Source organism: Onychostruthus taczanowskii, unplaced genomic scaffold, assembly GCF_017590055.1.
Source record: "Onychostruthus taczanowskii isolate IOZ18803 unplaced genomic scaffold, ASM1759005v1 scaffold7, whole genome shotgun sequence".
In the NCBI taxonomy this organism is placed as follows: Eukaryota; Metazoa; Chordata; class Aves; order Passeriformes; family Passeridae; genus Onychostruthus; species Onychostruthus taczanowskii.
Window position 1 is genome coordinate 7738753 of NW_024504786.1, and position 27274 is coordinate 7766026.

At 56.4% G+C, this 27274-nt stretch overlaps 1 protein-coding gene across 1 annotated transcript in view; it reads left to right on the forward strand.

Moving 5' to 3' along the window:
* Positions 1-27274, forward strand: part of LOC121344995 (phosphatidylinositol 3-kinase regulatory subunit gamma) — a 77020-nt gene that overhangs the window by 7960 nt on the left and 41786 nt on the right. Inside the window, exons 5-7 of the mRNA XM_041421487.1 lie at positions 5265-5396; positions 8183-8384; positions 8653-8738. Of these exons, the coding sequence (XP_041277421.1) occupies positions 5265-5396; positions 8183-8384; positions 8653-8738 (420 nt within the window). The remainder of the gene's footprint in view (positions 1-5264; positions 5397-8182; positions 8385-8652; positions 8739-27274) is intronic.

Sequence of the window (27274 nt, forward strand, 5' to 3'; positions counted from 1 at the left end):
TTCTTTGGGTGGTAGCAGCAGAGCTGTGGGTGGGCTGGTGGGTGCTGGAGCCCTTCAGACCTGAGGGACCCAAGCTGGGGAGCTTTGGCTTGGGAATGGCTGCAAAGTCCTGTGTGTAATGTCCGGGCGATGCTTTGCCACCGCTGAGTAGGGAAGGTCTGCATCCTTATCCTTCCTCCCTGGCGGCGGACACTGCACAGAGACCTCACCCCAGGGGTCCCTGGGTGCTCCCTATGGCTCAGGCGGGACCGAACTCTTCCGGGATGGCTGCGAAGCACTGAAACCTCCCCCTCGCTTTGGATAACCCCCGCTCTGCTCGGGGCTCTGGCGTCCAGCCGCCGACGTAAACACTGCGACCCTTCCCCAGATACAAGCGCAGCAATGGGAAGAGGCTCCGCTGTTGTCAGGGCCAGGCAGGAGCGGCTGCGGCTCGGGTGCCAGGGAGAAGGCGGCGGCGGAGCGGGCGGATTGGAGCCGGTGTCTCCGGGCGTGCCGCGCCGCGCTGCCGTCCCTGCGCGCCGTGTGCGCGGCCCGCCGGAGCAGTCTGCCTGGAGACACGCTCACGTGCCCGGGAATTAGGTCAGGTCTCGGTGGGGATTAGCGAGACACGGTGGGTCCCGGGGCTTCTCTGGGGCTGCCAGGAGCTGCTGCTAGGCAGAAAGGGTCGGGGAGTGAGCAGCGGCTTGGGGGGCCTCACGCCGCGCCCCCCATCACCGCGCTGTGGATGCACAGGGACGGAGCGCATCCCCATCCTCATCCCTGGGATTGCCACAGGGTATCGGAGGCCCCCAAGGGCTCTGGTTTCCCCTGGCCAAGCTCATTCCGCCAGGATGACTTTCCTCCCGAGCGTGAGGCGCCCCGGTGCCTGCGGCACTGCTTTTTATTTATACCTGCAGTGGAAATAAACCCCGTGTCGTCAGAGCCTGGCGAGAGGCATGAGCTCATCTCTTATATTTGGTGGTGATGAAAGAAGGGTAAATAAACGGCAGCAGCAGAGACATCCCTGCCAGACCCATCAGGGAGAACTGGGGGTGAGTTTTTGCCATCCCCTCCCATAGCTGCCGGGAAAACTGAGGAAGGGGATTGCCTTAGGGAAGATGTGGTGGGGGAAGGCAGTCTCAATGGGCACCGTCAAAGGGGATCCCAGTGCCCCTTCCCTGGCTGAGTGCAAGCCAAGGGTACGGTGGGGCGAAGCCCAGCTGGGAGAATGTTTGGAGCTGGCAGGAGCTCCTGTGCATGGGCAGGGGGTGTCCTGGCAGCTGCCAAGTGCCCAGCACAAGGTACCAGCAGGCTGGCTGGGAGATGTTACAGTGATGCTGAGTCAAAGCTGGGAAATATTCCCTGATTTGGTGAACAGTCTCCCAGTAAACCCTCACTGTGAGATGCCCAGGAGCTCGAGTGCCTGGTCAGCATCAGTGCAGATGGGAATGTACTGCCCACACAACTGGACAGCACGGACATCTTTCTAGCTCCCAGTGACAACTAAAACTAAAAGGTCTGGAAGGGGTAGGGAAACTCCCAGGTCGGTATTTCAGTCAGCCCCAGAGTGGTTTGGGTGCCCGTCTGTCACAGGGACCATGCACCTGAGAGTACCTCACTGCAGCAGCGCTCTGTGGCCAAGGTCCAGCTGAGCCTGCTGCACTCCCTGCTGGGAGAGGGGCCCTGGGTGCTGGGCAGGGTCTGCACCCTGTCACCCACGAGCTGCTCAGGGCTGTGGGAGCAGCGTCACCTGTGGCCACGTGCAGGGGACAGCTGGTGACCAGGACCCGCTCAAGCCTCTCCTTCAAAACAGCCCCCACCTCCCCCACAAGCCCTCGAGGCCAAACATCCTCGTTTACCGAAACTCGGGGCTTACTCACGCCTCCCCGGCCGGCTGCAGCTGCGGGAGAGGTCCTGGAGTTTCCTGCCCAGCCTGACTCAGCCCAAAGCTCCAGCACCTTTCTGCCTCAGCTGGGATGTGGGGTCTGGAGGTCTGGAATGCCAGTGGGAGGAGGCTGGTAGTCCTTTCCTCTGGGCATGTGGTCATGCCACATTCCCTGTCCCCAGTCCAACATTTATTCCTGCTTTTCACCCCTCCATGGGCAAGGCATGCTCGCCGTTGGTCCCCAGATGCTTGCTCTGCCAGCAGGTCAGCAAGCAGGTTCTGTGTTGGAGGGGCTTGGTATGGAGTCGAGGTTGGGGTTTTGGGGTGTTTTCCTTCTATTTATGGCAGGCAGATGGAATCCCTCCGTCATTCCTCCATCATTCCCCTGGGGAAAGGATGGGAACATCTGGAGAGCAGCAGGAGAGCATTGACTCATCCTGCAGCTTCATTAACTTCTTATAGCTGGTTATCATTTCCCTCAGATAAGAAGAGAGCAGCATCCGTGGGGTCAGGCCGGTGGTAATTGTCTGGGAAGGCTCCGGGGTTAACCCTTCCCCAGCTGCCGGCTGAGCCTTCTGGAGCTGCCGGTGCTGGGGAACAGCTCGGAGCATCCCCCGTTGTGCTCACAGCCTGATGGGGAGCCCAGCTCACCAGGGCAGCTTCTGGGGCAGGAGGAGAACTCCTCCCGGGGCAGGAGGATGCCACTGCATTTCCAGGAGGATGGGAACAACAGGCTAATGGCTACTTCTAGTCGAAGTGCCACGGAGAATGGTGCCGGCAGCAATCAGTCTCTGGCAGCACGGTGTGAATCCCCCCGGTCTCCCCATCACGCCTCTCTCTGGGTGTAAAGATGTTTTTGAATCTCGCTTTGAAACCGGCTGAGCCTTCCCTTTGAACACCCCCCCAGGCTCATGCCTAACGAGGCAAACAAGCTAATTAGGCCACGGTGGAGCCCGGGGCTGATCGCCTGGGGCCAGCGCCCGGCAGCGGCCCCTTCCCTGCGCAGGAACAGCTTGTGGCTGCTCTCCTCAATCCGTGCCAGCATCCTTAAGGCGAGTGACAGGCCCCTGCAGAAACCCTGGTGGCCAGTGGGAAGGGCTTTGAGGTTTGCTCGGTGCGTTCCACTGATGGGAAAAGCTCTCTGCAGTGCAATGAGACCCTGGGACCCCCCCGGCAGCATCCCTGGGCTTTAGCCATGCACTGTGAGTATTCAGCCAAAAACAGGTGTTGAAGCATCTTGTGGGATCCCCGACCCCACTCTCCTCGACCTGCCCAGCTTGAGACAACCTGCCAGCTCACAGCTCCAGGGCAAGTGCTACCAAAAATGGGGAACTGACTGTCATGCCCCCACAAAGCCTGGCAGAAATAACCCTTCTGGCCAGCCAAGAAGGTGCAGAAGTGTGGCTGGGAGATGGGCGCATGAACACGGACCAGAATGGGGCCAGGGTGCAGCTGGCACAGCCCTGCCCACCTCGAGGATGCCAAGGGCAGAGCGGTCCGTGGGATGGTGCTGTGACTTCGTGGGGTGCCAGAAGGGCAGCATCCCATTTGCCCTGGGTCACATTTGGCCACGCTGGATGGCTGCCTACCCCAGCGTGGTGGCATCTGTCCCGGCTGTCCCCAGGCTGCCCCGGACACAGCTCCCAGCCGCCGGGTGCTTGCTCCTGACAATGAGGTAGCGTCTCCAATGGCTGGGTTAAAGGCTTCCCTTCGGGCATTGGCCAATCTGTTTTCTCTCCGTCTGGGAGCCAAATGGAAGGCACTGGCCATAAGGGACCCACTGCAGCTTGGTGTTCCCACGCAGGCAGGCAGGCTCCCAGGCTGCCTGGTGCACAGCAGGGACACTCCAAGGAGAGGAGATCAAGGTCAAGGTGCTCAAAACCAGTTTTTCCCAGCTGTTCCCCATCCCAGCCCTGCTGAATGTGTGCCCCTAAAGCCTTGTCCTAGGAAAGAGGGTTTCTCCCCTTTTCTGGGTTTATTGCCCCAGAAGGAATCACAGCTGGAGTGGTTGGAGGCTCACAGCATTTTCTGCTGGAAGATGCTGGGCTGTGAGATGAAGCATCTTCTAAAGCCTTGTCCTAGGAAAGAGGACAAGGAAAATCTCCCCTTTTCTGGGTTTATTTCCCCAGAAGGAAGCACAGCTAGAGTGGTTGGAGGCTCACAACATTCTCTGCTGGAAGATGCTGGGCTGTGAGATGAAGCATCTCGCAAAATGGCTCCAATTTCAGTGAAGGTGCATCGGGGTAAAGACCCAGAGAGCAGAGTGGAAGGGGGCTCAGAGCAGGGCAAGTCCACATTCTTCTCTGTCATTCCAGGCCATTTGGGGCCTGACACAGCATCTTTAGGAAAATTACAAATTTTATTTTATTTTTTTAAATTCACCATTACAAACCATCTCAAATATGTTCATTTTTTAAATTATTCCCAACCTCCCGTACCCCTCACCCCCCAAATTCTCCAAGAAGAACAATTTCAAAACATTACATTTGGGTCCAGTTTGAACCAAAGCCAGATTTTGAAACCTTCAGATCTTTGCAAAAGGCACCATCACCCTCCAGACAGCCACCACCCAGCCCGGCCAGGATGGGAGACCTCCAAGACAAACACATGAGGCAATACCAAAGGATGCTGAAAGGCTTCTTCCCCCTGGACCATGGTGAAGCAATGTCCCTGTGCTGGCCTGGCCATGGGGCTCAGACAGACACATCCCACCCTCTGACTCCTGACAGGCCATGGGACATTTCTGCTCCCAGCACTGCCTCTGTCCTGAGCCCAGGACCCCTGAGCTCAAGCTGTGTGGCCTCCTGTGTGCTTTCCCCCATTCCTGGAGCATCCTTCACCACCTCCCCAGGGCAGCCACCTTTCAGGGCTGGGAGAAGTGATGCCAATTGGGGCACATTCACAGCATTTTGGGATTACTGGGGGTCACATGGGCCTTTAGCAACTTGAATTGCCTGGGAACCATAACCCCATTCCATGGATGCATTCTCCAAGCAGTTTCTGCTGGGCTGGGGTTGGCACATGGCACCTGGCCCTGGAAACTGGAAGGTTCTTGAGACAGTTGCTCAGTTCTTCCCATGGGACCTATCCTGCAGTGGGACCCCAGTGGAATGGTGAGACTCCCTGTCCCATGTACTGGATGTGCAGTTTACTCAGAGCAGAGATGCTGCCTCGTGCTCTCCTTGGGCATGTGGAACTCGGGGTCAGTGGAAATTGGGACAAGAATATTTTCTGGGGGAGTGGTGGCAGTGAAATCATGCACTGCCCCACTGTGGGGATGGGGCATGGGCACAGAAATCAGCCCCCATGTCTGCAGGAAGGCCCACAGGGATGAAGAGCTCTGAGTCTGTGCCAGAGGGAAGAAACATGGGCTCAGAGTTCCCTCTGTCTCTCCCTCCAGATGCCTCAGCTGTGGACATGGACCTGTACGAGGCCCAGACACTGGCAGATGCCCTGAAGTGGTACCTCCAGGAGCTCCCCACACCCCTCATCCCTCCAGCTCTCTACACTGACTTGGTCCACATGGCTCAAGGTAAGCACACATGGGCTCTCCCCACACCTGGGACCTCTGTGGGGCTTCAGAAACTTTGGGAAGCCCCTAGAAAGGCTTCTCAGCATCTCCAGGGTGGCTCTGACCCCATCCCCTGCCCAGTGCTGCACAAAGGGCAGATTCTAAGAAGGGCCATTGGGAACACCACCTGTGCTGGAGCAGCACGGCAGCATTTGGGAAATGTTCTGGGAAAGAAGGGAGATCCAGGGGGCTGCTTTGCCCCCACCACAGTGTGGTCTTCTCCCTCTGCAGTGCCTGGAGGAGGAGGTGCTGCCTGCCAGGACGGGCAGCTGCCAAGGCTGGGTGATGCTGGCCCCAGAAGAAAGCGTTATTATAATATTTTGGCTCTGCTGCCTGGGAATTTTTTCCTGTAATCTCATTAACTTCTGGCTTTATATGGGTACAAAAAATTCCCAGCTTTTTCAGCTTAGTGCCATTAGGAAGTGCCTTTAGATCCCTGCAAGCTTTTGAGGCTCTGTGCAAATGTATGAGACCATCAAGGTTTTGATTTTATTTGATTTCTTTTCAAATAAACAGAGCAGGGCTCATACCCGGATCAGCAGAGCCCATGGCCCATCCCAAAAGAGGCCAGACCAAAACCCATTTCAAGTGAGTCCTCACAGAGCCTCTCAACCCCTCCCAGCCTGAGGGCGTGTGGGCATCACCAGGCACACAGGAAACCCTTGCCACTGTGTTTGACAGGGCCTGAACTTCTTTCTGCTCATGAAACCAGAATTCTTCCCCTTCCACAGCAGCTCTCATCTCACTGCCAGTTGCTGCAGTACCCTCCATCCCTGAGCATCACCTCCCCATCCTAAGCCAGATTAGTGCTTGGGCAGATCATATTCTTGGCTGCCTTAAGAGGCCCTAAAAGATCACCTGTGTGGCCTTTTCCTACCATGTCCTGATGGGAAAAGGCCACGGGCTCTTTGTGGCCTCCATGGACGCAGAAGGGACACACAGAGATGGTGAGGGATAACTCACACCCCATCCTCCCTGCCCTGTGCTGAGACACAGAGCCAGAAGAAATACCCCTGGGGCTGGTGGCACAGAGAAGCTGCCTTCCCCTCACCCGTCAGAGGAGAAATCAAAGGCTGCCTCCCTTCCAAGGATAAAAACGCAATTAGGAAGCAATTAGCTGGGTTGCCTCGTTAAGCAACTTCAAAGGGAAGCGCCTTTCCCTGCAGCCTGTGCTGCAGCGGGCTCTGCTCCTGGCACAACAGGGGCAGGAGGAGGAGGGGGCAGAACGGTGGAGAAACCAATGGGAAGAGGATTTCTCTGGGGCTTAAAAGAAAAAATTAAAATATAAGTCTTTGAGGAGACGGTGCTGGGTTTTGGCAGCCTGCCCTGCAAGGCTCCTCTGCCCTGCTTGAGGCTGAGAGCTGGGAAAGCAGCAAGATGACCACCTTCAAAAGGAAGGGAAAAACATCCTCAAATTCCCCTTTGGCTGTGAGCCTTCTCCTGCAGGATCCTCTAGGTGCAAAAAGGTGCAAAAAAAGCAGGAATTGCGGCAGGAGAGGCCTTGGAGCAAAGCTAGACATCCCTCAGGAGCAGTCTCTTGGATACAAGGGCTCACCAACGCCCCATTGCCAACACAGCTGGGTTGGAGACCCTCTTTGGAGGGGATCCCAGACCCCTGCCCCTCCGGCTCTGGTGCGCCCTCGCTCCAAGGATGGATGTCGGGAGCTGGCTGGGCATTGGCCAAGCCTCAGTCCTGGTGCAAAGAGCCGCGGGGAGCTGAGTCAGCCCCCGGCCAGCCGGGCTTTGAAGGCGGCTGAGAGCAGCCCAGCCCTGGGGACTTCCCTGTCCCCAGCAGATAAAAGGGCTGGGACAAGGCAGGAATGGAGGATGGCTGGAGAGCGGCTGTTTCCTGTGCCTGGGGCAGCATCGTACTCCCAGGGCGCTGAGCTCACAGCTCACAAGACCAGGGAGCCCCAGCCAAAGCTGCCAGAGGGCACCGGGGACATGGTGGGAATTCATGGGCTGTGGGCTGCTCAGGGCACCCGTGACAGTGGTTTTGGCAGCGCCTCTGTGACGTGCAATGCCATTAAGTGCCTGATTTTATCCATATGGGCAATTCCAGTATCACCGGAAGCAGCTGCACCCCAGCCAGCTCTTCCTGTGCTGTGTTTCATGGGGAGTGAGACAGTGATCCAGGAGCCTCACTGCAGCCCCACCTGCAGCCCAAGTGCACATTGTTTTTTCTTCCTAAAAACCCTTTTCCCTCCCAGCTCACTGTTTCTGCAGGGGAGAGCTAAGCCTTTAAAATCAGGAGATCTTCAAGCTGGTGCCCATTTTCGCACCTCTGCCTTTACTGTGGCTTTGCTGTGCACCATGGAGCGTTCTCCATTTGAGCAGCAGTGAGGGATTTTGAGGTGCAGCCCCTACCAGGTGAGCAGTTCAGCCCTCTGAGCTCCCTCCCTGGATGTGCTGACAGGGGGAATGTGCTAAAGGCACCTGACAGCTTGATGTGGGGTGGTGTGGGGCAGGCAAACCTCAGAAAGAAGTGGCCAAGACCCTGAAGAAATCATCTCTGCAGACCCTGGGATATCCACAAGTCCCATGGCCTGTCTGGGAAGGGATGGCCTGTAAAGAAATAGTGGTGGGAGAGGTTGAGGTCAGGTTTATTTGGGTCTCTAGGAGGAGTAGAGAGCTACCACAACTCATGTCCTGTGTGCTGGTAGGTGCTGGACTTCCATGAGAGGCATGGGGATGCCACTGACCTCCCAAACTGACCTTTTTTTTTTCCTGTGTCCCCTGTGCTACAGAGACCCCAGGCCTGGAGGAGTGTGGCCAGCGAGCCAGAGCCCTGCTGGCCCCCCCAGCCCTGCCACAGCCACAGGCACTGCTCCTGCGCCAGCTCGCCCGCCACTTCTGTCACCTCTGCCAGGGCAGCCACCGCAGCCGCCCCTCGCCCCGGCTCCTCGGGGAGCTCTTCGGGGAGCTGCTGCTGCGCCCTGTGGCGGCCAGGTGAGGTCCCCTGCCGTGCACGGGACAGGGAGGGTGACAGGAGGGTGCCCATGCCAAATCTGGAAGCTGCCATTCCAGCTGTGGTGCTCAGACATCACGCCCGTTCCCAAAGTGAGCAGGCACGATGCACACACGAGACTGGGAGTGACAGATTGCCTCAGTCCCACAGCAGACCCATTGGGGTAGCTGGGTGCTGTTCCAGGGAGCTGGGAGTCTCCAGGGAGGTGGAACTGCTGGTGTCCTCACACACCTCTCCTTCTCCTCTCAGCACCGAGGCAGGCCCTGAGCTCCGTGCAAGGATCCTCGAGTCCTTCATCATGGCCAGTGAGGTGGCAGAGCTGCCAGCAGCTCCTGGTAAGAGACGTCGGGCTGGTGGCAGGGGGGGGACAGTGGGTGTGGCATTCAGAGCAGTGACAGCAGCAAGTCGTGTTTACAGTGGCTGGTGCAGTGATGAGAAGGTGCTTCTGTCCCTGTGGCAGTGCCCTGGCTGGGCTGGCTTCCTGCCCCATTTCCCTCTCTCCTTTCTCCTCAGAGACACTGATTTGGGGGCATTTCTTTGCAGCCCCTCAAAAGGTTTGCTGCTGTTTTCTGGCTTTTCTGTCATTGCTCTCTGGTCCTTGGGTTTGTGATGCAAACAGGTTCTGGTCCCCCACCTTGGGGGCTTGGTATGAGCTGGGGGCTCTTGGCAGGGGGCTTGTGTGCAGCTTCTTTTGGAGAACAGGGATCTGGATATAATCTGGGAGGAAAAAAAATAGCAGCATGACCATAAAATGGCAGGATGGTACTTGCTACAGGATCCAATCAGGGTTTATGATTTTTGACTTGCATTTAGTCCCCATGTGTGCAGAATCACACTGTATCCACTGCTGCTTCCCCACAGAGCATCCCCAGGGTGGGGATGAGGACAGGCACTTGCCCCCCACCTCTCCATGCATGGACAGCAGTGAGGAGAGTGGCTTTTTCTGCAGATGTTAATGAGCCTCACCCCCAGGGCTGCAGTCTTGCCCTTTTCATTGCCAACACCAGTGTTTGCTTCCAGCACCTCCTCGCTCTTTTGCTCTGCTGGCCACATTCTCTTGATGTGTCCCTTTTGCTGGGTGGCAGCTTGTGATCCCATCAGTGTCCAGAACTGAAGCACATGCTCCCTGTGCCCTCTGCAGCACTTCAAGGATGGGGGGAAACTGGTCCATCCAAGTAGGGATGTACATGGTAGGGAGAGAGGATGCTCAGGGGAGCACAAACCTCAGACCTGGAGGACCACAGAGACCCATTCTTGTGGGATCCCATCTCCAGGCTGTCACTGAGACGCCTCTATTCCCCCACACTGAGCTGCCTGGGTGCCTGAGAGTCACAATTGCTTCCAGCCCTCCTGCTTGGAGATATGTTGGCGCTGGCCCCAGTGAATCCTGTTGGTTTGTGATGTCTCTGGGTCCTTGTCACCACCCTGCCTCCCTGGGGGATGGCCAGGCCAGGCAGGATTACAACTCTTAATATTCCTCATAAATCAGCCCTTTCAGACCTGTCATCTCATTTATTGCTCTCCCCCAAGCTCACACCCATGAGTTTGTCAGGATGCATCTGTCTCTTCCACCTGCTGATCCAGCTGATGGGCAGCTGCAACCCAGCAGTCCCTGGGGTCACTGCTGCCGTCCCCAGACTTTGTAATGTCATCCATTGTCACCACCCCAAACTGAGGAGAGGGGTTGGGCAGGATCTTGAGGTCCTCAACCCCTTTCTGAGTCAAAATCTCCCCTGTGGTGATCCCACAAGTGTGGGGCAGGACGCAGGACACCTGGACTCACTGTGGGACTTCAGGCAAGTCCTGCCACCTCCCCTCTCTTTGTACCTAAAAGTGAGGATATTATTACTTGGCTGTCATCACATTAGGATGTTGGGAAGCTTAATTAAATGCCTGCAAAGCGATTTTGAGAGCTGTGGATGAAAGGGGCTATATATAAAGTGCAAAGAATTATTATTAGCGATGTGGTCCAGGTCCTGCTCCTGCTCCCATCAGCCTGGCCCCACTCCCCTGCATCCCGGCAGCAGGATTATTTTTGTGTGTGTGGAGTTGTGGTTTTATAATTATACATGTAAAATAGCTATAAATACCCTGCAATAACACGGCGGGTGTGTGTGCATAGCACAGGAATAGGAGTCGGTAGCTGACATAAGGAAACCGTGGTGTGACCTCATTCTGACTCATGTAAATATACCTCATGTGAGGGGGCAGCTGGGGGGCTTGGGGCTGCAGGGACAGTGGCTTCCTTGGCAGGGAGAGGTTTGGGGAGAGATCTGAAGCTCTCTGCTGATTCCAGGGAGGCTCCTGCAGGGCCAGGATCCTTCCTCTCGCATGTGTCCTGGGACTGATAGGGGAGTTTTTGAGTCTTGGACGTTAAAATCTTGAAGAATAAAAATGTAAATTATGGAATTTGGCTCCTGGAGGGGGCTGATAGGAGAGTTTTTAGGTCTAAGATGTTAAAATCTTGAAGAATAAAAATGTAAATTATGGAATTTGGCTCCTGGAGGGGCTTCTCTGGGGGAACTTGCTGTTGTTGAGTTTTGCAGTGTCCCTTCCTCCAGGCGCTGCCCCTGGGGGTCTCTTTAGCTGCCCATTTTATGAGCTGCAAAGGAGAAAATGGGTTTGTGATGGCTCCTGAAAGCTATTCCTAGGATGCAGCCTTGGGGTCATGCTGGAGGCACTGGTTTGCATAGGGCAATGCCACAGATCCGTAGGGAAACTGCCATGGAACCTGGGGGCAAGTGACTGCATTCAGGCCACCTCACCGTGCTCTCCAGTGAGTCCCCAGCACTGGGTAGACATTCCACGGGGACATTTCTTAGCCCCATGGGGGCCCAGGGGGGCATACAGAGCTCACAGCAGGATCCCAGTGTCTGGGAATGACTGTTTCCCGAGCAGGGTGAGGGGGCAGGGGAAGGCAAAGGGAAGGAGTGATGCAAATACCAGCTCAGCTGAAGGAAGATGACTTCATCTCCTTTTCCTCTCCTGGTGCTATTTATAGGCACTTTAATTTACTCCCCTTTGCTTTATTATCTCTCCAACAAGCCGTTAGCCCTCAGACTGCAGGATGCCTTTACTCACCATGCAGCCAAAAGTTCTGAAAAAAACCCTCAACTCACCACCAAAAAAAACCAGAAGTGGGGGCAGGAGGCAGAGCAAGGCGGCAGAGCGCTTGGGCAGGAGCATCGCTGTCCTGTGATGTAGCTTTCTGGAAAAAAACAAGAGGATTTTTGGCTCCTTTGGAGAAAGGAGTGAGAACTGGGCAAGGAGGATGTTCCCCACCTCCTTCAGAACAGTGTCTGGAGGGATCAGGACCCGTGGTGCCAGGGTCCCCTCCTCCTGGTCACTGTTTTGCTGGACCCTGCTGAGGCAGACACCCCTGCTTCCCCCCAGGAGCCCCAGCCCTGCCCTGCTTCACCTGGGGCAGTGGTATCATGCCCGGATATGGGGATCTGCACCACCCCAGTTGCCTTGAAAACATCTTCCCAACAAACAGATTTGGCAGCCCAGTGTCACGGGGAAACTGAGGAACAGCCTCCCTATGGAATCACCCTTCCAGTGGCTTCAAAATCCAGTCCCTGGGAAGGCTGGTGCCCAGGTGCCCAGCCCGGAGCTTAGCTCTGTGGCACCCCATCCCCAGTGCTCAGCAGGGCTGCAGTGGTGGCAGTGGTGGATGACAATCCTGTGAACATCCTGTGATGTGACACTCTGGGCACTTCCCAGCCCAAGCCCCAGCAGGCACCTCTGGGACAGCATCAATGCTGAGCAGGACTGCCATGTTAAGCAAATTAGAAGGATCTGGCTTTGAAGTTTTTAATTAACTTTTTCCCTGTTTGCTTTCTTCTGTATCCAAGGGAAAAGCCCAGCCTCCCTGCTCTCCCCAGCTGGTGTGGCACGGGGGAGGTTGCAGACTCAGATGTGCAGGGGGTCAGGAGGGAGCAGGAGGCATTGTATGTAATCCAGCACAGAGGGTGCAGCTGGGGGCTGTGTCCAGGTGCTGCCCTGCCTCCCCAGGAGCATCCCTGCACAACCATGAGCATCCTCCGACCTGGCCTGCTACATCAGCCACAGGGAACCTCAAATTTGCATTACCCCTTGGTGTTTCATCCCCTCGGAGCTGCTGGTGTGGGTTAAAAGTAGCCAGGAGAAAACCTAACCAAAACCCTGGGTGGAGAGCAGCATGAAGAAGCCATGGCTGAGTGGTCCCCTGTGCCAAAACACCTCGTTCTCCGAATCTGCAAATAATACAGAGAAAACAAATTAATGCTGGGGAAGGGGAGGAAAAAGAGCAAGAGCCAAGCTAGCAACATGAGGTAGGGAAAGTGGCTAAAAATAACAGATCCCTGAAGGCACGGGGAGGAACATGACGGGGATCCACACTCCTGCCATCCCCAAAGGCAGCCTTGTGCCTTCCCAGCTGCTCCTCATAACGCAGCCCAGCCCGGTGAATCCAGAGAGGGAAAAGCCTCTGGGAAGGGTGGCAGTGGGGAGGTGAGAGGTGCAGAGCTGTGCCATGGAGCCAGGAGCAATGCTCCCACCTTCAGCAGAGCATGGGGGTGCCCCAAGCACCCAGGGTGTCCAGCTGGGAGGGAGCTGCTGCCTGACCCACTTGCAGGCAGCCGGCGGGCAGTGGGATGCTGCTGGGAGACCCCAGGGGTGCTGCCTCCACGGCTAATTTTAGCCTGTGTTCAATTAATCATGGAACGGGAGGGGATCACAGCAAGCCCAGCCTCTGCCAGTGCCTCCCCTTTCTACCTCCCCTTTCCATCCGTGTGTGCTGCTGCAGGGTTTGGAGGAACAGGGGCCAGGCGTTCCCTGCTCCCTGTTCCTGGGTTTGGGCTGAGGAACTAAGAGAGATCCTGTGCCACAGTCCTCTTCCTCCAGTCAGCTTTAAGAGGCTGGAGCAGCCCTGGGAGGGATGTTATCTCCTCATGCCTCAGTTTCCCCCCTGTGGCTGGCATTGGTGACCTTTGCTGTGGAATTTCTCAGGTTGCCTGTACAGCTCTGAGCAGGTGTTTTCCTGGCATGTCAGAGCTCTGGAATGCGTCCCTGGGATGGGGAGCAGTGACCCCTAGCAAAGGATGTCTCAGCCAGCCCAGACCTCTGCTGCATGCCCTAATGGCAGCCCTTTTCCTGGGACTCACCAGCTCTGGTGTGTAAAGTTGGGGCAGGAACAGCTGCATTGCTCAGAGACAGGCAGCTTTCCCAGCACAAAGGAGAGAGCCTGGCAATGCTTTTGGGGTACAGTATGAGAGCCCTGTGGTCCTGCTCTCCCCACAGCCCAGCTTCACTGGTCCCCGTGTCAAAAGCACAGCACGGTCCAGCCCTCCCCCATGACAGAGGGAATGGCTCCTGACGGAAACAGGGCTCGGCTGGGATTGAAACCCTTTTCCTGCCTGCACTGTGTGGCCAGAGCTGATAAGGCCTGGATAACCCCAAGCATTGTGTGTTCTGCCGGCCCATGACCCGCCAGCATGAGAGGAAATGCTGCTGCTCGGCCAGCCAGGATCCAGGGGGAGACTGTGTGCCGGTGGTGGGGTGCTGGAGTGCCCTGCTGTCTGGCCAGCCTGCTTTCCCTTTGGCCAGCATATGAAGTTTTGGGATGGCTCTGTCAGATTGGTGCCAGCCCAGGTTGCTGTGTCAGCACACAGAGAGCCGACCGGCTCTCAGCTGTATGGTCATGAAAAAAGCTGCCAGCATGAAAAACCTGGGGGTTCAGGGTGATTGTCTGGCACCAGCAGGGTTTCGTCCTCGGGATTTGCATTCCATCCTCTTGGGATGGAGCTTTGAACCTGGGACACGTCTGCCTGTCCCAGAGGGCAGCTCCCACAGGCCAGGCTGGCTGAGCAAAACCTCACCAACCCAGAGGGAGCCACCAGCTTTGCTGTCCCACAATGGTGAGGGCTGGCTCGCTCCCTGTGCCGGCTGCTGGCCAAGCCAGACTGCGGGAATGTGTGTGCCAGTGCGCGTGTCCTCCCGGCTCCTGCCCTCAGACGCTGTCTGGGCTGGCGTCACCCTTTCTGCCGCAGCGGCTCTGCCTAAACACCGTGGGCAGCTTCACAAAAGAAGATGAGGAGGGTGACAAAGTGCTGGCCACGCCACCAGCCACAGCTGACTGTCCAGCTTGGCACCAAAGCCAGGAGCATCTTCGACTGTGCAGTGGCATTTCCATCCCCTGCTTCCTGCCTGGCAGCAGGTCCCCCTGCTGCCCTTTTGGCCAGGAGATGCCAGAAAAGGGCAATGTTTCCCGTGGGGAATTTCATGCTAGAGTAGGGAAGCTGATCCCACTGTGATCCCACCAGCACCCCTGGACCCTGCCTCCCACAAGAGCATCTGGCTCTGTTCCAAAGGGTGGGAGGAGGCAGGCTACCCAACACAGACACATGAGCAGCTCTGGGAAAAGGCAGGATTTGTGCTTCTAGGAGGGAAAATGAGTCACAGGGGGATGACAAGGCTGTGCCAGCAGCGGAGCGCGGGACTGGGGTAAGTGGTGGCTGTCGGCTGCCATCCGGGAGGTCAGGCAGAAATGCTCTTACAGGCCTTGCCTGGCTTTAAAATCTATTAATGTCATTTTGCTGTTCGAGCCGAGAGCCGTACAGGCAGCACAAACGTTCGGGCACGGCTCAGATCAGAGCAGGATTTCAATTACAGTAATCAAAGGTGACACAGATAAGAAACCCCTGGTCTATGGAGCCACGACAGCTGTCCTCTGGCTCCAACCAGCACCCATCCAGAGCAGCTCCATCAAAATCACTGAAGTGGTACTAGGGTAAAATTGGATTGGAATCCATTTTCATCTGCCGCGGAGGAAAATGCTTTCCCTGCACTCCTTGGGGAGGAAAACCACCTTCTCAGGGACAGCAAGGGAGGAAGGTGCCAGGCATGGAGGAGGGGACAATGTCCCCAGGAACAGCACTGATGGCTGCTTTTGGATGATGGAGGCAGCAGAAGGAACAGCTGGGATGCTGGAGCATCAAGGCTCTGTCTCCTGCCTTCCCCTCTCCATTTCAGCCTGGCCCCACAGTAACTGTCATGGCACGGCAGGGATGTGCTCAGCTCGGTGTCAGGCTCCCTGGAGGGATGGGCATCCCTCTGAGCCCCGCCCATGGCCAGAGCATCCCAGGATGTGCTGCAGGATGGACCCCCAGCCAAAGAAAACTTGGGGAGAGGGTTGAGAGGTTGGAGGAGAAGAGTCAAGGGGCAGGAGCTGGCACTCTTCTCTCATCCTTGTAAATGGCAAGGTGACGCACAGGGAAAGCTGCCTCCTGCTCCTGCCACCACTTGCATGTGGTGAATTGTCCCCACTGCTTTTGTGACTTTTTGCAAATTCTTTGGATGGCAGCAGGGCATCCCTACCTCTGACTCCCTCACCCCTTTGGGCTCCCACTCCAAGGAGACACTGGTACCCCCTGCCTAATGGGACCCTGTTTGCAGCCAAGCCATGGGGGCATCCCTGGGTCCCATGCACACAAGGGGTCCTTTCTGCCCCTGCCCCAGCACAGCAGGATCCAGCCAAAAACACAGCATGTCTTTCTGTGCCCACTGGCCCCGCTCCAGCCTGGCCAGGTGTCAACTGCCCGGCCGCAGCATGTCCCCCCCACGGTGCTCCGCCGGGAGCAGGAGCCCTCTCCCAAACACTGGAGGTTTGTTCAGGGTGGCGGGGCTGAATGGTGGGTCTGTGTGGCTGGGAACGGCGGGGCGGGGAGGGAATTTGAGCCGCTTGTTTCATCTGTTTACCTGGAAGTGGAGATCATGGCCAAGCCCAGCTGCCGCAGCGGCGGCACTTTCATGCCAGCGCTAACGGGATGGGGAGTGCCGTGCTGCACCCGACACCGTGCAGCCTGCAGCATGACAACGATGGGGACACAGCAGGGATTTGGCAGGGCTCCCCTCCCTCCATGTGCCTGCACAGTGCTGAACCCTCCTGCTCGCTGCAGCTGGAGAGCTGGAGCCTGGGAAGGGATGTGGGAATGATCCCAAGCCATCACAGGGGTGGGTGATACTGCAGGTCATCCTTTGTCCTGCAGCATCGCTATGTCCCGGGGCTCTACAGAGTCCCCCTGCATGTGTCCCCATGCCAGCTGGGTCCCTGTCCCAGCTGTGTTCCTCATACTGTTGGCGGTCTCCATCCTGGCTGCACACCCCTGCCCCACCCATAGCTCTCTGTACCGGCTGTGGTGTCCCACACTGGCTGTGGACACCTACACCAGCTCTGTCCCTGTGTGGGTTGTGCATCCCTGCACCGGCTGTTCCCCTGTACCAGCAGTGTCCCCATGGGAGCCACTTAGCAGCTCTGGGAGAGAGGGGCCACCCATGCAAGTGCTGGGTTTTGTGAGGCAGGACTGACAGCCACACACAAGCTGCTGGGGAGAGAAAGGGGATGATAGCATCTTCATCAGTGCCTGGATGCACGGGGATTAATGAAGCTGGCTCGCCTTCCCCAGGATTCAGGTTGCCTTATCTGTGTCTATCTGTTCTTACCCAGGCACTGCTAGAGCTGCTCCGATGCGCACAGCTAATCCCAGAGGCTGGCAGATAGGGCAGGGACTGCTGCTTCCACCCACACCCTGCTCACACCCGCAGGGCCAGGGGCACAGAGCTGGGCTGTGCCCTGTCCTGCCCCAGGCCAGCTGATGCTGGAGATAACCAGAGGCACGGGGCAGAGGTGCAGGAGTTTGGCAGTCTCAGTCTGGCAGTAGGATGTGCAGGCATTGTTGTGAGGCAGGCATTGCCTCTGATCCTGATTTCGAGGCTGCATCACCTTCCAGTTCTCCCAGCAAAGCTGTGTCTGCTCAGTTCATCACTGAAAAGTTACTGCGGCCTGAGACTGTCTCTGGGAACTTGTGGCTGTTCTTTGGTTAAGCAGATTTCTCCATCTTTTGGATACTTCTGGCATTTGGGGAAGGTTGCAGGTGGTGAAGGGGCTGGGGTACCCGGAGAGGATGGCACCTCACTGAGCAGCCTGGCACTGTGTCATGCTCAGGAGACAGGGAGCAAGGGCTAGATCATTTCACCTCACACCACACAGACGTGGCTGCAGCATCCCTGGCTCTTCCCAAGTACCTGGAGGACTCATAAGCCCTGACTGCCCATCCCTGATGCCATCAGGAGGGTGTCTTCCCTCTGGCTCCTGGCACTTCTTTCTCCATTCTGTGTTAGCTCTTCATACCCTGGGGCAGGAGGAACATCCAAGCCTGTGCTTCGGCACCATCCCAAATTTCCTACCTGGTGTGCACAGTGCCATGGCAACACTTTATTTTTTCAGCTGCTTCCCTGTTTTCCTTGCAATTGGGCTCTCTCACTGGGTGATGGTGATCACAGGGGCTATTTGGGCAGGGTTCAGCATGCTGCTGAGCAAGCAGCTTGTAGCATGGTGCCTCATGGTGGCCTGTCCTGCCATGTGCCCCACACCTCTCATGGCTCCGACCCTCCCTGGCCACAGCATAGAGGGAAAAACATCACCTGGGCTTGGGAGTGACTGCTCAGCTCTGCACAACCCCAAAGTTGCCCTGGGACCTCAAAGCTACCCATTTCCCATAGGCTATACAGCTCCATGTACCATAGACATGGACTCTGTAGACTGATGTCCCCAAGGTCACCAATGCCACCAGAGCGCCGTGTCTGTGGCAAAATGGTGCTGAGTGTGGTGAAGTGGATGCCCAGCGTGGTTGGCACTGCTCTTGCTTCCACAACGGTTCTTCTTGTGTTCCCAGCCTGTGGCTCCTCCAAAGCATCTTTCCTGTAACCTCCTGACCCTGCTACAGTGGGGTTTAAAGCTATAAGGAAGGTGGCCTGGCTTTGTAAAATGGCAGTGGGGAAACATGGCAAAGGAAACTATGCCAGGGGGGAGAATGGCATCCAGAGAGAACAAGTCCCCAGTACCCCAGTGTGAACAGGGATTGGAGGACAGTGACAGGAGTTTGCTAATGCAAAAAGCATAAGCAAGAGCTGGTCCTGACCAAAGAGCTTCCCTGGGCAGTTTCAGGAACAGTCACAACCACTGAGTGGCTGCACATGTCTGAAGGAAGTTCTGCTTCACAGCTTCTGACAGCTGCCTCTGCAAGAGCCTTAAATTGAACATTAGGGGTGCTTCACAAAGAGAAACCTGAGTGTTTTGGGGACCAGAACAATTCAAGAGATCCTAGACAAATTCACAAGCCATCAGTCTTGATGGGAATCTGGTCTTTTCAGCAAGAAAGACAAAAGCCTTTGTCCAAGTTGTTTCCACCTAGCTTTTAGTGGGATTGGAGCTGCAGTGTCCTGTGCTGGCAGGCATCCCCCAGGCCAAGCACAACCAGCCCCTGAAATCACTTTGCGCAGGCCTCGGAGTCCATCTCGGCATCCTGGCACTTCCTGCTGCCATCACTTCCAATTTAGACCAGCTCATGGCAGAGACCAATATAGAAGCACTCTGCAGGATGGCACTTCCCCTCCCCAGGGAGCCAATGCTGGCACTTTGCTCTTGCTGCTCACCAGCTCCAAGGAACACTGAGGAGCTTGAATTACATTTTTCCAAGAAAGGTGGATTTGGTTTGCAGAAATATAAGAACTGGGGAACAGTTGCTCTGCTCTGTTGAGCCTTTCTGCCATCTGGAACAGCTTTTGGTTTCCTTCTGGATACCTCTTCCATGACATGGCAGGACAGGGAGAGGGGCAAGGGCACCACTAGGACCCCCAAGGAGGGGAAGGATGAGGAGACAGAGTCAGGGAACACATGGGTCTGACCCTGTGTGCCCTCTTCACAGGGGTGGGTGAAAGTGAGCCCAGGCAAATGGAGAGCTGATTTAGGGAAGGGCTTGGAACAGATCTCACAGTGGAGTGTTGTGGAAGGTTGTGTAAGGTTGTGGAAGCCCCAGTCAGGCTGTCCATGGCATGTGCCCGCTCTGCCCATCCCCTTGGCAGGGTGGTGGCCATGAGATCCTGCAGCCACTGCTTCTCTCAGGGGTGGAGAAAGCCTCATTCTCTCCATCTTCTCTCTTTTCCTCCTGGGGAAAAACATAAAAGCAAAGTCACCACATCAAGGCTGGATTACTCAGGGACTGAAAAGGCAAGAGCACATCCAGGGCAGTGGGCACTGCTAACCCCAGCCCCCTGGGTGAGCTTCTAATGTCTAGTAAGGGGTTGGTGCTCCTGCAGCTTTATCCTCAGTAAAGCCATAAAAAATGTCTCCCATTCCTCCAATTGTCTGCTCCTAGGGAAACTGGCAGAACTGGGTCTCTTGGGCAGTTGGAAAACACCCACAGAGCTCTTCCAGGGGCTGGACACCAGCTCCCATTGGCCCTGCACTGGCCCAAGCCACTCATGTCCATGCCACATATTGGTGTCCTCTGGTCCCTCCCAACTGCTCTGTGCCAAACACTTCCTGTGTGGTGGATTTGATCTGGTGTCTCTGAGGCTGACACAGCTCATGACCATGCTGCCACTGCCCAGGCAGCCTGTGCTGTCCTCAGCATCCAGTGCTTGAAACCACAGCCTCATGGTGAGCATCCTCCCTGGAGAGGCCACTCTCTGCAATTAATCCGGGCATGGTTTATGCTAACGACTCTCCCCACTTTAAATTATAAATGGCCCTTGGCATGTGTGCACACAAACACATGTGTGTGTGCAGAGATCCTTTAAGGCCATCATTAGCTGTAATTAGCAGGATCTGTCACTCATCTTTGGCAGTTAACGATGAGCCCTGAGTCAGAGGAATCCAGCGGCAGATAAAATAAACACGATTTCAAACAGTTTGGAAATAACAAGTCCTCATTAATCAGACAAGCCCCAAAGGGAAGTGCTTGGAAAAGTGGCAGTTTCTTTGCCGTTGCTGAGAGTGGGGCTGGGTGGGCTCCAGGACAGCCCCTGTGCTCCCCAAACCCCCCTCCAGTGGGAATGGGAGGCAGGATATTCTCTCTTGGCTGACTTCATGGCAGGACTGAGGTGTCAGAGCCAGTCAGCTTGAGCAAAACCCTGAAAACTGACAAAACCTACCCAAAAGGGCTCATGCATGGCCCCTCTCTGGGAGAAAGCAGCTGAGGCATGGCCTGGCCCTGACGTGCAGGTGGGGGTGATGCTGGTGCAGGGCTCAGCTCTGGCTAGAGATGAAGCAGCTCTGGGGCAGCACATCCCACAGCCATCACTCACCCCAAGAGCTTAAAGGCTGTGTGGAGGGGAGCATCCCCAGGATCCAGCAGCACAGGGAGAGAGGATTTGGGGAAGGGGCTGGTACAAGGGATGTTTCCTAGGGAGCAGGGGGAGCTGGGGAGACTTCTAGCTGTCACAGCTGCAGCTAAATAACAGCAAATAGGAGGGGAATGGGACACATGAGGCTGGTTTATATTACAAAGGAGCAGTCCATCATGGGGTATTTAAAATAATCCGCTTAGATGCACAGTAGCAGATTTGGAGCGCTAAGGGAATTGAAGGCGCTGTGGCTTTGCAAGACTGGATCAGATCTAGTTAAGATGCCACTTAGGACAGTACATCCCATCCTGCCTCACTGCCCCAGGGGACAGGCACACAGCACCTGCAGCCCCTGCAAGGCCAGTCCCTTTCTGCCAGGGACACACCCAAGGTGACACCAAGGTGGCAGCTCCCTGGGACTGACAGAAGGTTTGGGCAGCATAGGACATGCCCATGATGGGCCAAGCCTTTGGAGTGGTGGAAGAGGCGTAGCTGATTCTTGGGGTCCAGGGACACCTTCATGCTGAAGCCAGGTGCCTGGTAGAGAGCTGGGACTAGGGGATGCTGTGAGAGAGCTGCACCCACACTGCCAGGGGTGGGAACCTCCTCTGAGGGTATCCATGTGGCATTTCCTGCTCAGCTGGGGCTGGGCACAGTGACCTAGTGTGGTAGGCTGGGACCAGGTGCTTCAGGAGAGGAGCTGGAGCTGGGACTGCTCTGCCTCTGCATGGCCTTGCAAGCCCCCCAGCACGGCCAGTGGCTACAGAGGTGGGTGGCTCCTAATGCCATAAGCTAGGGGGTCCTCTGCTGGGGTCTGGGCTCAGTTTGGGGTCTGTGTGGGCAGGAAGATGGTCTGTCTGAGCATCCCTGACATCCTCACACTGTTCCTCTGTGCCAGGCTGAAAGCTCAGCCCCAGGAAAGCCAGTTTATCCTGAGAGAGGAATTTCATCCCAGAGACTTCATTACAGGCAGATATTTCCCCAGAAGAGTACCCTTCCAAGGGCAGATGGTTTCCACCTTGGCCAGGCTCAAGGGGTTCAGCCTGCAGTGGCCCTGCAGAGCCACAGCAGCAGCAGCCTCTCAGAGCCAAGCAGCGTAGCCAGAAGTGACCCTGTCACAGGGCTGGTCCTCACACTGCCCATCCCTTTGCTCCCAGGAGCCCAGGAACATGCCCACAAAATCTGAGGCTGCATGTCAGACCAGGTCACAGGACTGCCTGCACCTCTTCTTGTCCTCACCCTGTGCCCTCTGTCCCCCTCCGACCCCACTACAGGGCTGTGCTCAACACGAGGGCTCACTCTGGCAGGTTTAAACACTGTCCCCAGCTCCCCTAAGCATTAATCCAAGGGAGGATTAAGGTTACCAAGCTCCTGGAGCCACCTAGCTCTCACGTCTCCCACAGTGGACCCCTCTGTCCTGGCCCCAGAGAGGGCACAGGGCTCTGCTGTCTCTCTGGGACTTGCTGCTGTCCCCCCCGAGCCCCCCAAGCTCTCCTCCATCAGCAGGCACCTCACTGGGGTTGCGCAGCACCTCTTCACCTCTGCAAATTTGGGACCAGAGATCATCTCTGGGGCTTTGGGGGCTTCCAAGCCTCTGTGACCAACTTCCCACTGCTCCCTGCAAGCCCTGGGGTGGGTTTTGGGGTGGGCTTGAGCTTCTCCCTCCTCTTTTCCCCTGTCCCTCAGGTGCCATGCTCTGGGTCAGCTGTGGGTTCACGACAACTAGTTTAAATGCATGGAAAATACCCTAATCCTGGTAAGACCCTGATCCCTGCCTGCTCATACTTCCCATGAAAGTCCCCCACTTCATCCATAATCCCCTGGAAGAGGTCATCTGTGCACCCTCCATTTATGGGAGCAAAGGACTCTCTCCAGGGCACCCACAAACTCCTGGGGTTGGCACACAGGGTCCTGGCTAGTACTGCCCAGGGAGTCCTGTCACCTGCAGGGGACAGTAGGGATACAGACGCTCCTGCCACATGGCCAGTGGCTTCTGCCACCCTCTTGTGCCCCCTTAGGGCCACCAGCTCCAGAAGTTTTCAGAGAGAAGCAAATATGTGTAAACTATTTTTACACAGTTATGATCATTTTTCATTTCTGCTCTGAGTTGCTATATACCCCACAGTGAGCAGAACTCCTAGCCTCCCAGTCCCTATCCCCTCACAACTCCTGCCCCATCCCATCCAGAGGGTTCCCCAGGGCATGGGATTGCAGGAACCCCTGGCTTGTGGGGAGAAAGAGGGCTTTGGCTCTTCCCCCAGTCCCATTTCCCCAGCATCAGGAGCTTCTGCTGCCTTTACCTGCCCTGACCTGTGGCCCCACGAGCTGTAATCCCCTTCCTGCTGCACCCGCAGGATCAGAGGCTGCCAGTGTCCAACCCATCCCAGAGAAAGGAGGGCACTGGGGATTGGTAATAAATCCTAATGATATCCTGGGGAGAAGGGTAGAACAACAGGTTCTCACCACTCCCTTGCGTGGCAATAGGAAAAGTCTGTGTTTGCAGAATTGTCTGTTGTATTTATAAGAAGCAAGGACAATGCTGGGATAGAGGCTGAGCTGAGCTTTTAACCAGCCAGATTACACTTAGCAGGAGCATTTACCTCTGCCTCTAATCCGCCTGCCACAAAGACTTGCTAACTCCTTCCCGGATTTAACTGGAAGGCTTCAAATCTTCCTGCAGAGGAGAGAGTTAAGCCCGAGCTGGTGCTGGAGGGCTGCGCGGGTCAGGGTCAGCGCTCCTCCTTCTCAGGCACATCAGGTTTGGGCCGGACATTTAAGTCCCAGGCTCAGTTTTTTTCTGGCAACAGGCCCTTTAGTCAGGACAGGCAGGGGATGGGAAGGTGCCAGGAGCCCTTTAGTCCTTGGGAGCTCAAAATCAGAGCCTGTGCAGAGCAAAGATTTGGACATTCTTGAGCAAAAATCACTGCTGCTTAAACACAGAGCAGAGGAAAAAGCTCTGGAGGAGTCACCTGGTTGGAACAGTCCCTTGTTTTTAGCTGGATTTCTTGTAAGAACAGAAAATATCCGTAGCCGGTGCTGGGTGGCTGGGGAAGGTTGAGATGGCTGCTGTAGGATATGGTCATGCTCCTGACAACCACTGTCACCTGAGACATGGCCAGCGTCCCCTGACTCCCCCATCCCACCCTGGAGCAGCCACACTCTCTACTGCCTGCACAGGGCCAGGCCCATCGATCCTCAGAGCCTGGGACACCTATGGCACCAGCCCTGTGGCTCATGTCACAGAGATCTCTGCCAAGCAGAATCCCTCCCTTGATGGGCATTCCCTCTCAGGATGCTTTGCATCCATGCCAGGAAGTGGAAAGACAAAACTTCTAGTCCTTGGCCCTGCAGCACCCCCAGCACAGTGACCCCAACACTGCTGGGGCCGTGGTGCCTCAGTAGGGGATTTTGGTGTGAGGCTTTGAGGTAAGGGGACAGGGACGTGGCATGTGCTGATGTCACTGAGCTGGCTGGCATTGGGCAGCACATGGCACTGTAGGGGACCCACCAGCAAAGATGGTCAAACTGGGAGAGCAGCCAGGAGAAGGGCTGGAGCTCTGAGGCTGGCTCCACACAGCCTGGCCCGATGGTCTCCCCACCCTCGGTCTCGCCCCACACCGCTGGCACTCAGCCTCGCATGCCAGGGTCACAGCCTGAGCTGGGAAAGACGCGTGAGCCGAGACAGCAGAGCCAGGGACGAAACCTCCCCTGACTTCTGGGAAGCCGGCAGTATCGGAAATTTCCCTCCCAGCACAGCTGCGTGGGAGGGACCGCGAGTCCCTTCAGCCAGACCTTGCAGGGTGTCCCGCCATCCGGCAGCACCTCTCGGGCTGCAGGGACACGCGAGCCTCCATGGCGGCCCGGGCCAGGATGACATGGTGGCAGCCATCCCACTGCCACCGCCCCGCCACCGGCTCCCTCACAAAGGCCGGAAGCTGGGCGCAGCCGGGGGGTTTCCCGGCTCGGCCGTGGCCCCAGGTGCCCTTGGGATGAGCTGGCTGCCAGCCAGCGGCACCCAGACCGGCCTCTGAGTCCCTTTGCTGTGCCGCTTACAGGGGGCTTCTGCACAGTCAGGAATTCCCTGCGTTCCTCCAGCTGCCCCAGTGCCACGGCACTGGAATCATACAGGGGGCTCCATCCACAGCATCACCCCCTCCTTACACTGGGTGCAGAAAGCACCTGGCAAGAGAAAATCCACCTCGTGTGTTCCCAAATGAGCTCTGGGGCCTGCAGCAGGCAGAGCCTGTGGGGCTGAGGGTGCTGTGCCGGGGCAGGGCTGCAGAGCCCCCCCGCTCCCCTCCTCCAGCCTGCTGGGCAAGGGGCCAGCTTGGCTTCCGCAGCCCTTTCTGCAGGCTGGGCTGGTATGTTCACCACAAGCTATGGACGGCCTGGCTGCCGCTTACAGTAAATCTGAGCGAGTTGTTTTGGGCAGTCCCGCAGGCAGCGAACCGGCCGTGTCCTACCGGCACCGGCGTCTGCCGCAGGCGTCTCCTGTTTCCAGCGCTCCCCTTGGCTTTCCCAGCACTGCCCCGCCGCGTGTCACACCCCGGCATCAGCGTGGAGCCACTGTCCCAGGGCTCCCCCACCTTCCCGGTAACAGGCAGTGTCCGAGGGAGGGGAGAAGCATCTGCCATCACCCCCCTGCTTTGGCTCCAGGTGCACAGCAAAGCTGGTGAGGAAGGATACTGGGGCACGTAGTGATGCCAGCACAGTCCCACAAACTGCTGCCCTACCACCCTCTTCTGCTGCTTTCTCCCATCACTGCCCTCTGGCCATCAGTTCCAATCTCCAGTGGGGGGACTGGGGGATTTTTCTGCTTGCTTGGGACAGTGTGAAGCCTTTGTCCCTGTGGCGGCCAGCAGATGAATGTGAAGCACCACTGAAGCATTTTCTTCAGGGCTTAAGTGGGATTTATGGGGTGAAGATGCCTGCTCCAGCCCTCTTCACAGATGGGTAACTTCAAGCATTGGGAAAAGGCAAGATTTGGCTTAACCAACAGAGTTTCCCTGAGCCCTCAGGTGCATATGTTGCATTTCCTTATCCACAGGTATTTTCTTCCTACCCCCCCCCCCCCCCCCCCCCCCCCCTTTTAAGTGAAAATCACTGAGGGGTGTATGTCACCCGAGACTGTGAGGCTTGGGGCTGCAAGGACTGTCATTCACTTTGCTTCACATCTGTATCCCAAGTCCAGAGGAAGGTGAGGTACACACTAGCAAAATTTCATTCTATGGAATGACCAAGAAGCAGAAAACAAGCAAGGCACTGTCACCCAAGGACAGACCACATCCCAGATGCTAAGCCCTGCCACCCCTGACCCACCAGCCTGGGGACACTGCCCCAGAGCAGCTTTGCCAGCTCCATGGTGCCTTCTGCATTTGGCCCAACCTTTCCCAGCATGGGAAAGGATGCACAGCAGACACAGGCAAGGGATTTTCCAGGGTGGAAGCTTGCTCTTGGTCTGGTTTTTCAGAAGCAGACTGCGAGCTTGTGAATCGGAGGTATTTGTCAAGTCGGTTCCTGCAGTGGAAATGATCAAATAATTGTTCATACACCCGTCTGGCCCAATGGCTCATGCTCACAGAGCAGAAACTGGCTGTCAGGCTGCAGGACTGTGGTTCCCCCGTGATGCTGTGGCATGTTTGTGAGAGGAAGATGCTGAGGCTGCAGGTGCTTTTCCAAGGCAGAGCTATGCCACGCTCCAGGCACGCTGCCAGCCCGTCGCTCGGCCGGATTCGTGCCGCCTTTCTCTCAGAGAGTCTCAGGGAGGGCTGCACTTCACAGCGGGCTCTTCCTGTTCCACTTGCCCAACAGAGTGCTTCCAGCATCTTCTCTACCCCTTGTCCTCTCCTTCCTCTTCTCACTAGTTAGCAGTTCCGACAGCCTGTCCTTGGCTCTCCCTGCTTCCCCATGCTCAAACAGGCATCCAGAGCAAGCCTGGTGCTCTGAGAGTGAGGATGGAGGACATGCATTCCTGTGGAAAGTCAGGCTCTCCCAGCAGCAGCCTCTTCCAGCCCCTAAAGTGACAGTGACCTGAACATTTCTATTCAGACCAGCTATTTTTTCAGGCATTTTTAATCTCCTCTTATGTATTTTTCTTTTTCCTTTGGGGTTGAAATTATTCTAGCTTTGTGCAAAAACCAACTCTGAAGTGCTCGGGGAGTGGAAACCTCCCATTATACTTTTGAAAAATAATATTAATCTTCCTTCTCCTTTTATGAAGAGTTCTCTCCCCAATGGCTCAGGACTGGAGGTAGGCATTTGATGTGGAAATAGCCCTTGCTGGAAGAGCCCTTTGATGTTTGATTTTCACACGGCCAACTCCTAACCAACCGTGGGGGGCACAGGGTGCTGGCAGGGTTGGGCTCCAAAGGGTGCCCAGGAAGGACACAGAACAAAGGGGAGGTGCTGCCAGACCCTTATCCTGCCTGCCTTGTTTCCCTGAGCAACAGGCAGGTGTTTCTAGGCTTCAAAGACAATAAAACCAGGGGGATTTCCATTCGTGAAAACTGCCCTTGGCCTGATTCAGCTCCAGGACCTAAGGCAGGCGCCCAAGCTGCACCAAGCCAGAGGGACCCTTTGCCCAGGGCAAGAAAGACCTGGCATCTCCCATCAACCAAAGAGACCAGACAGGATTGCAAGAAGCAGGATTTGTCCTCAGCTGCAGAAATGCAGTGGCAAAGGGAAGGAGAGGACACACTGTCTGATA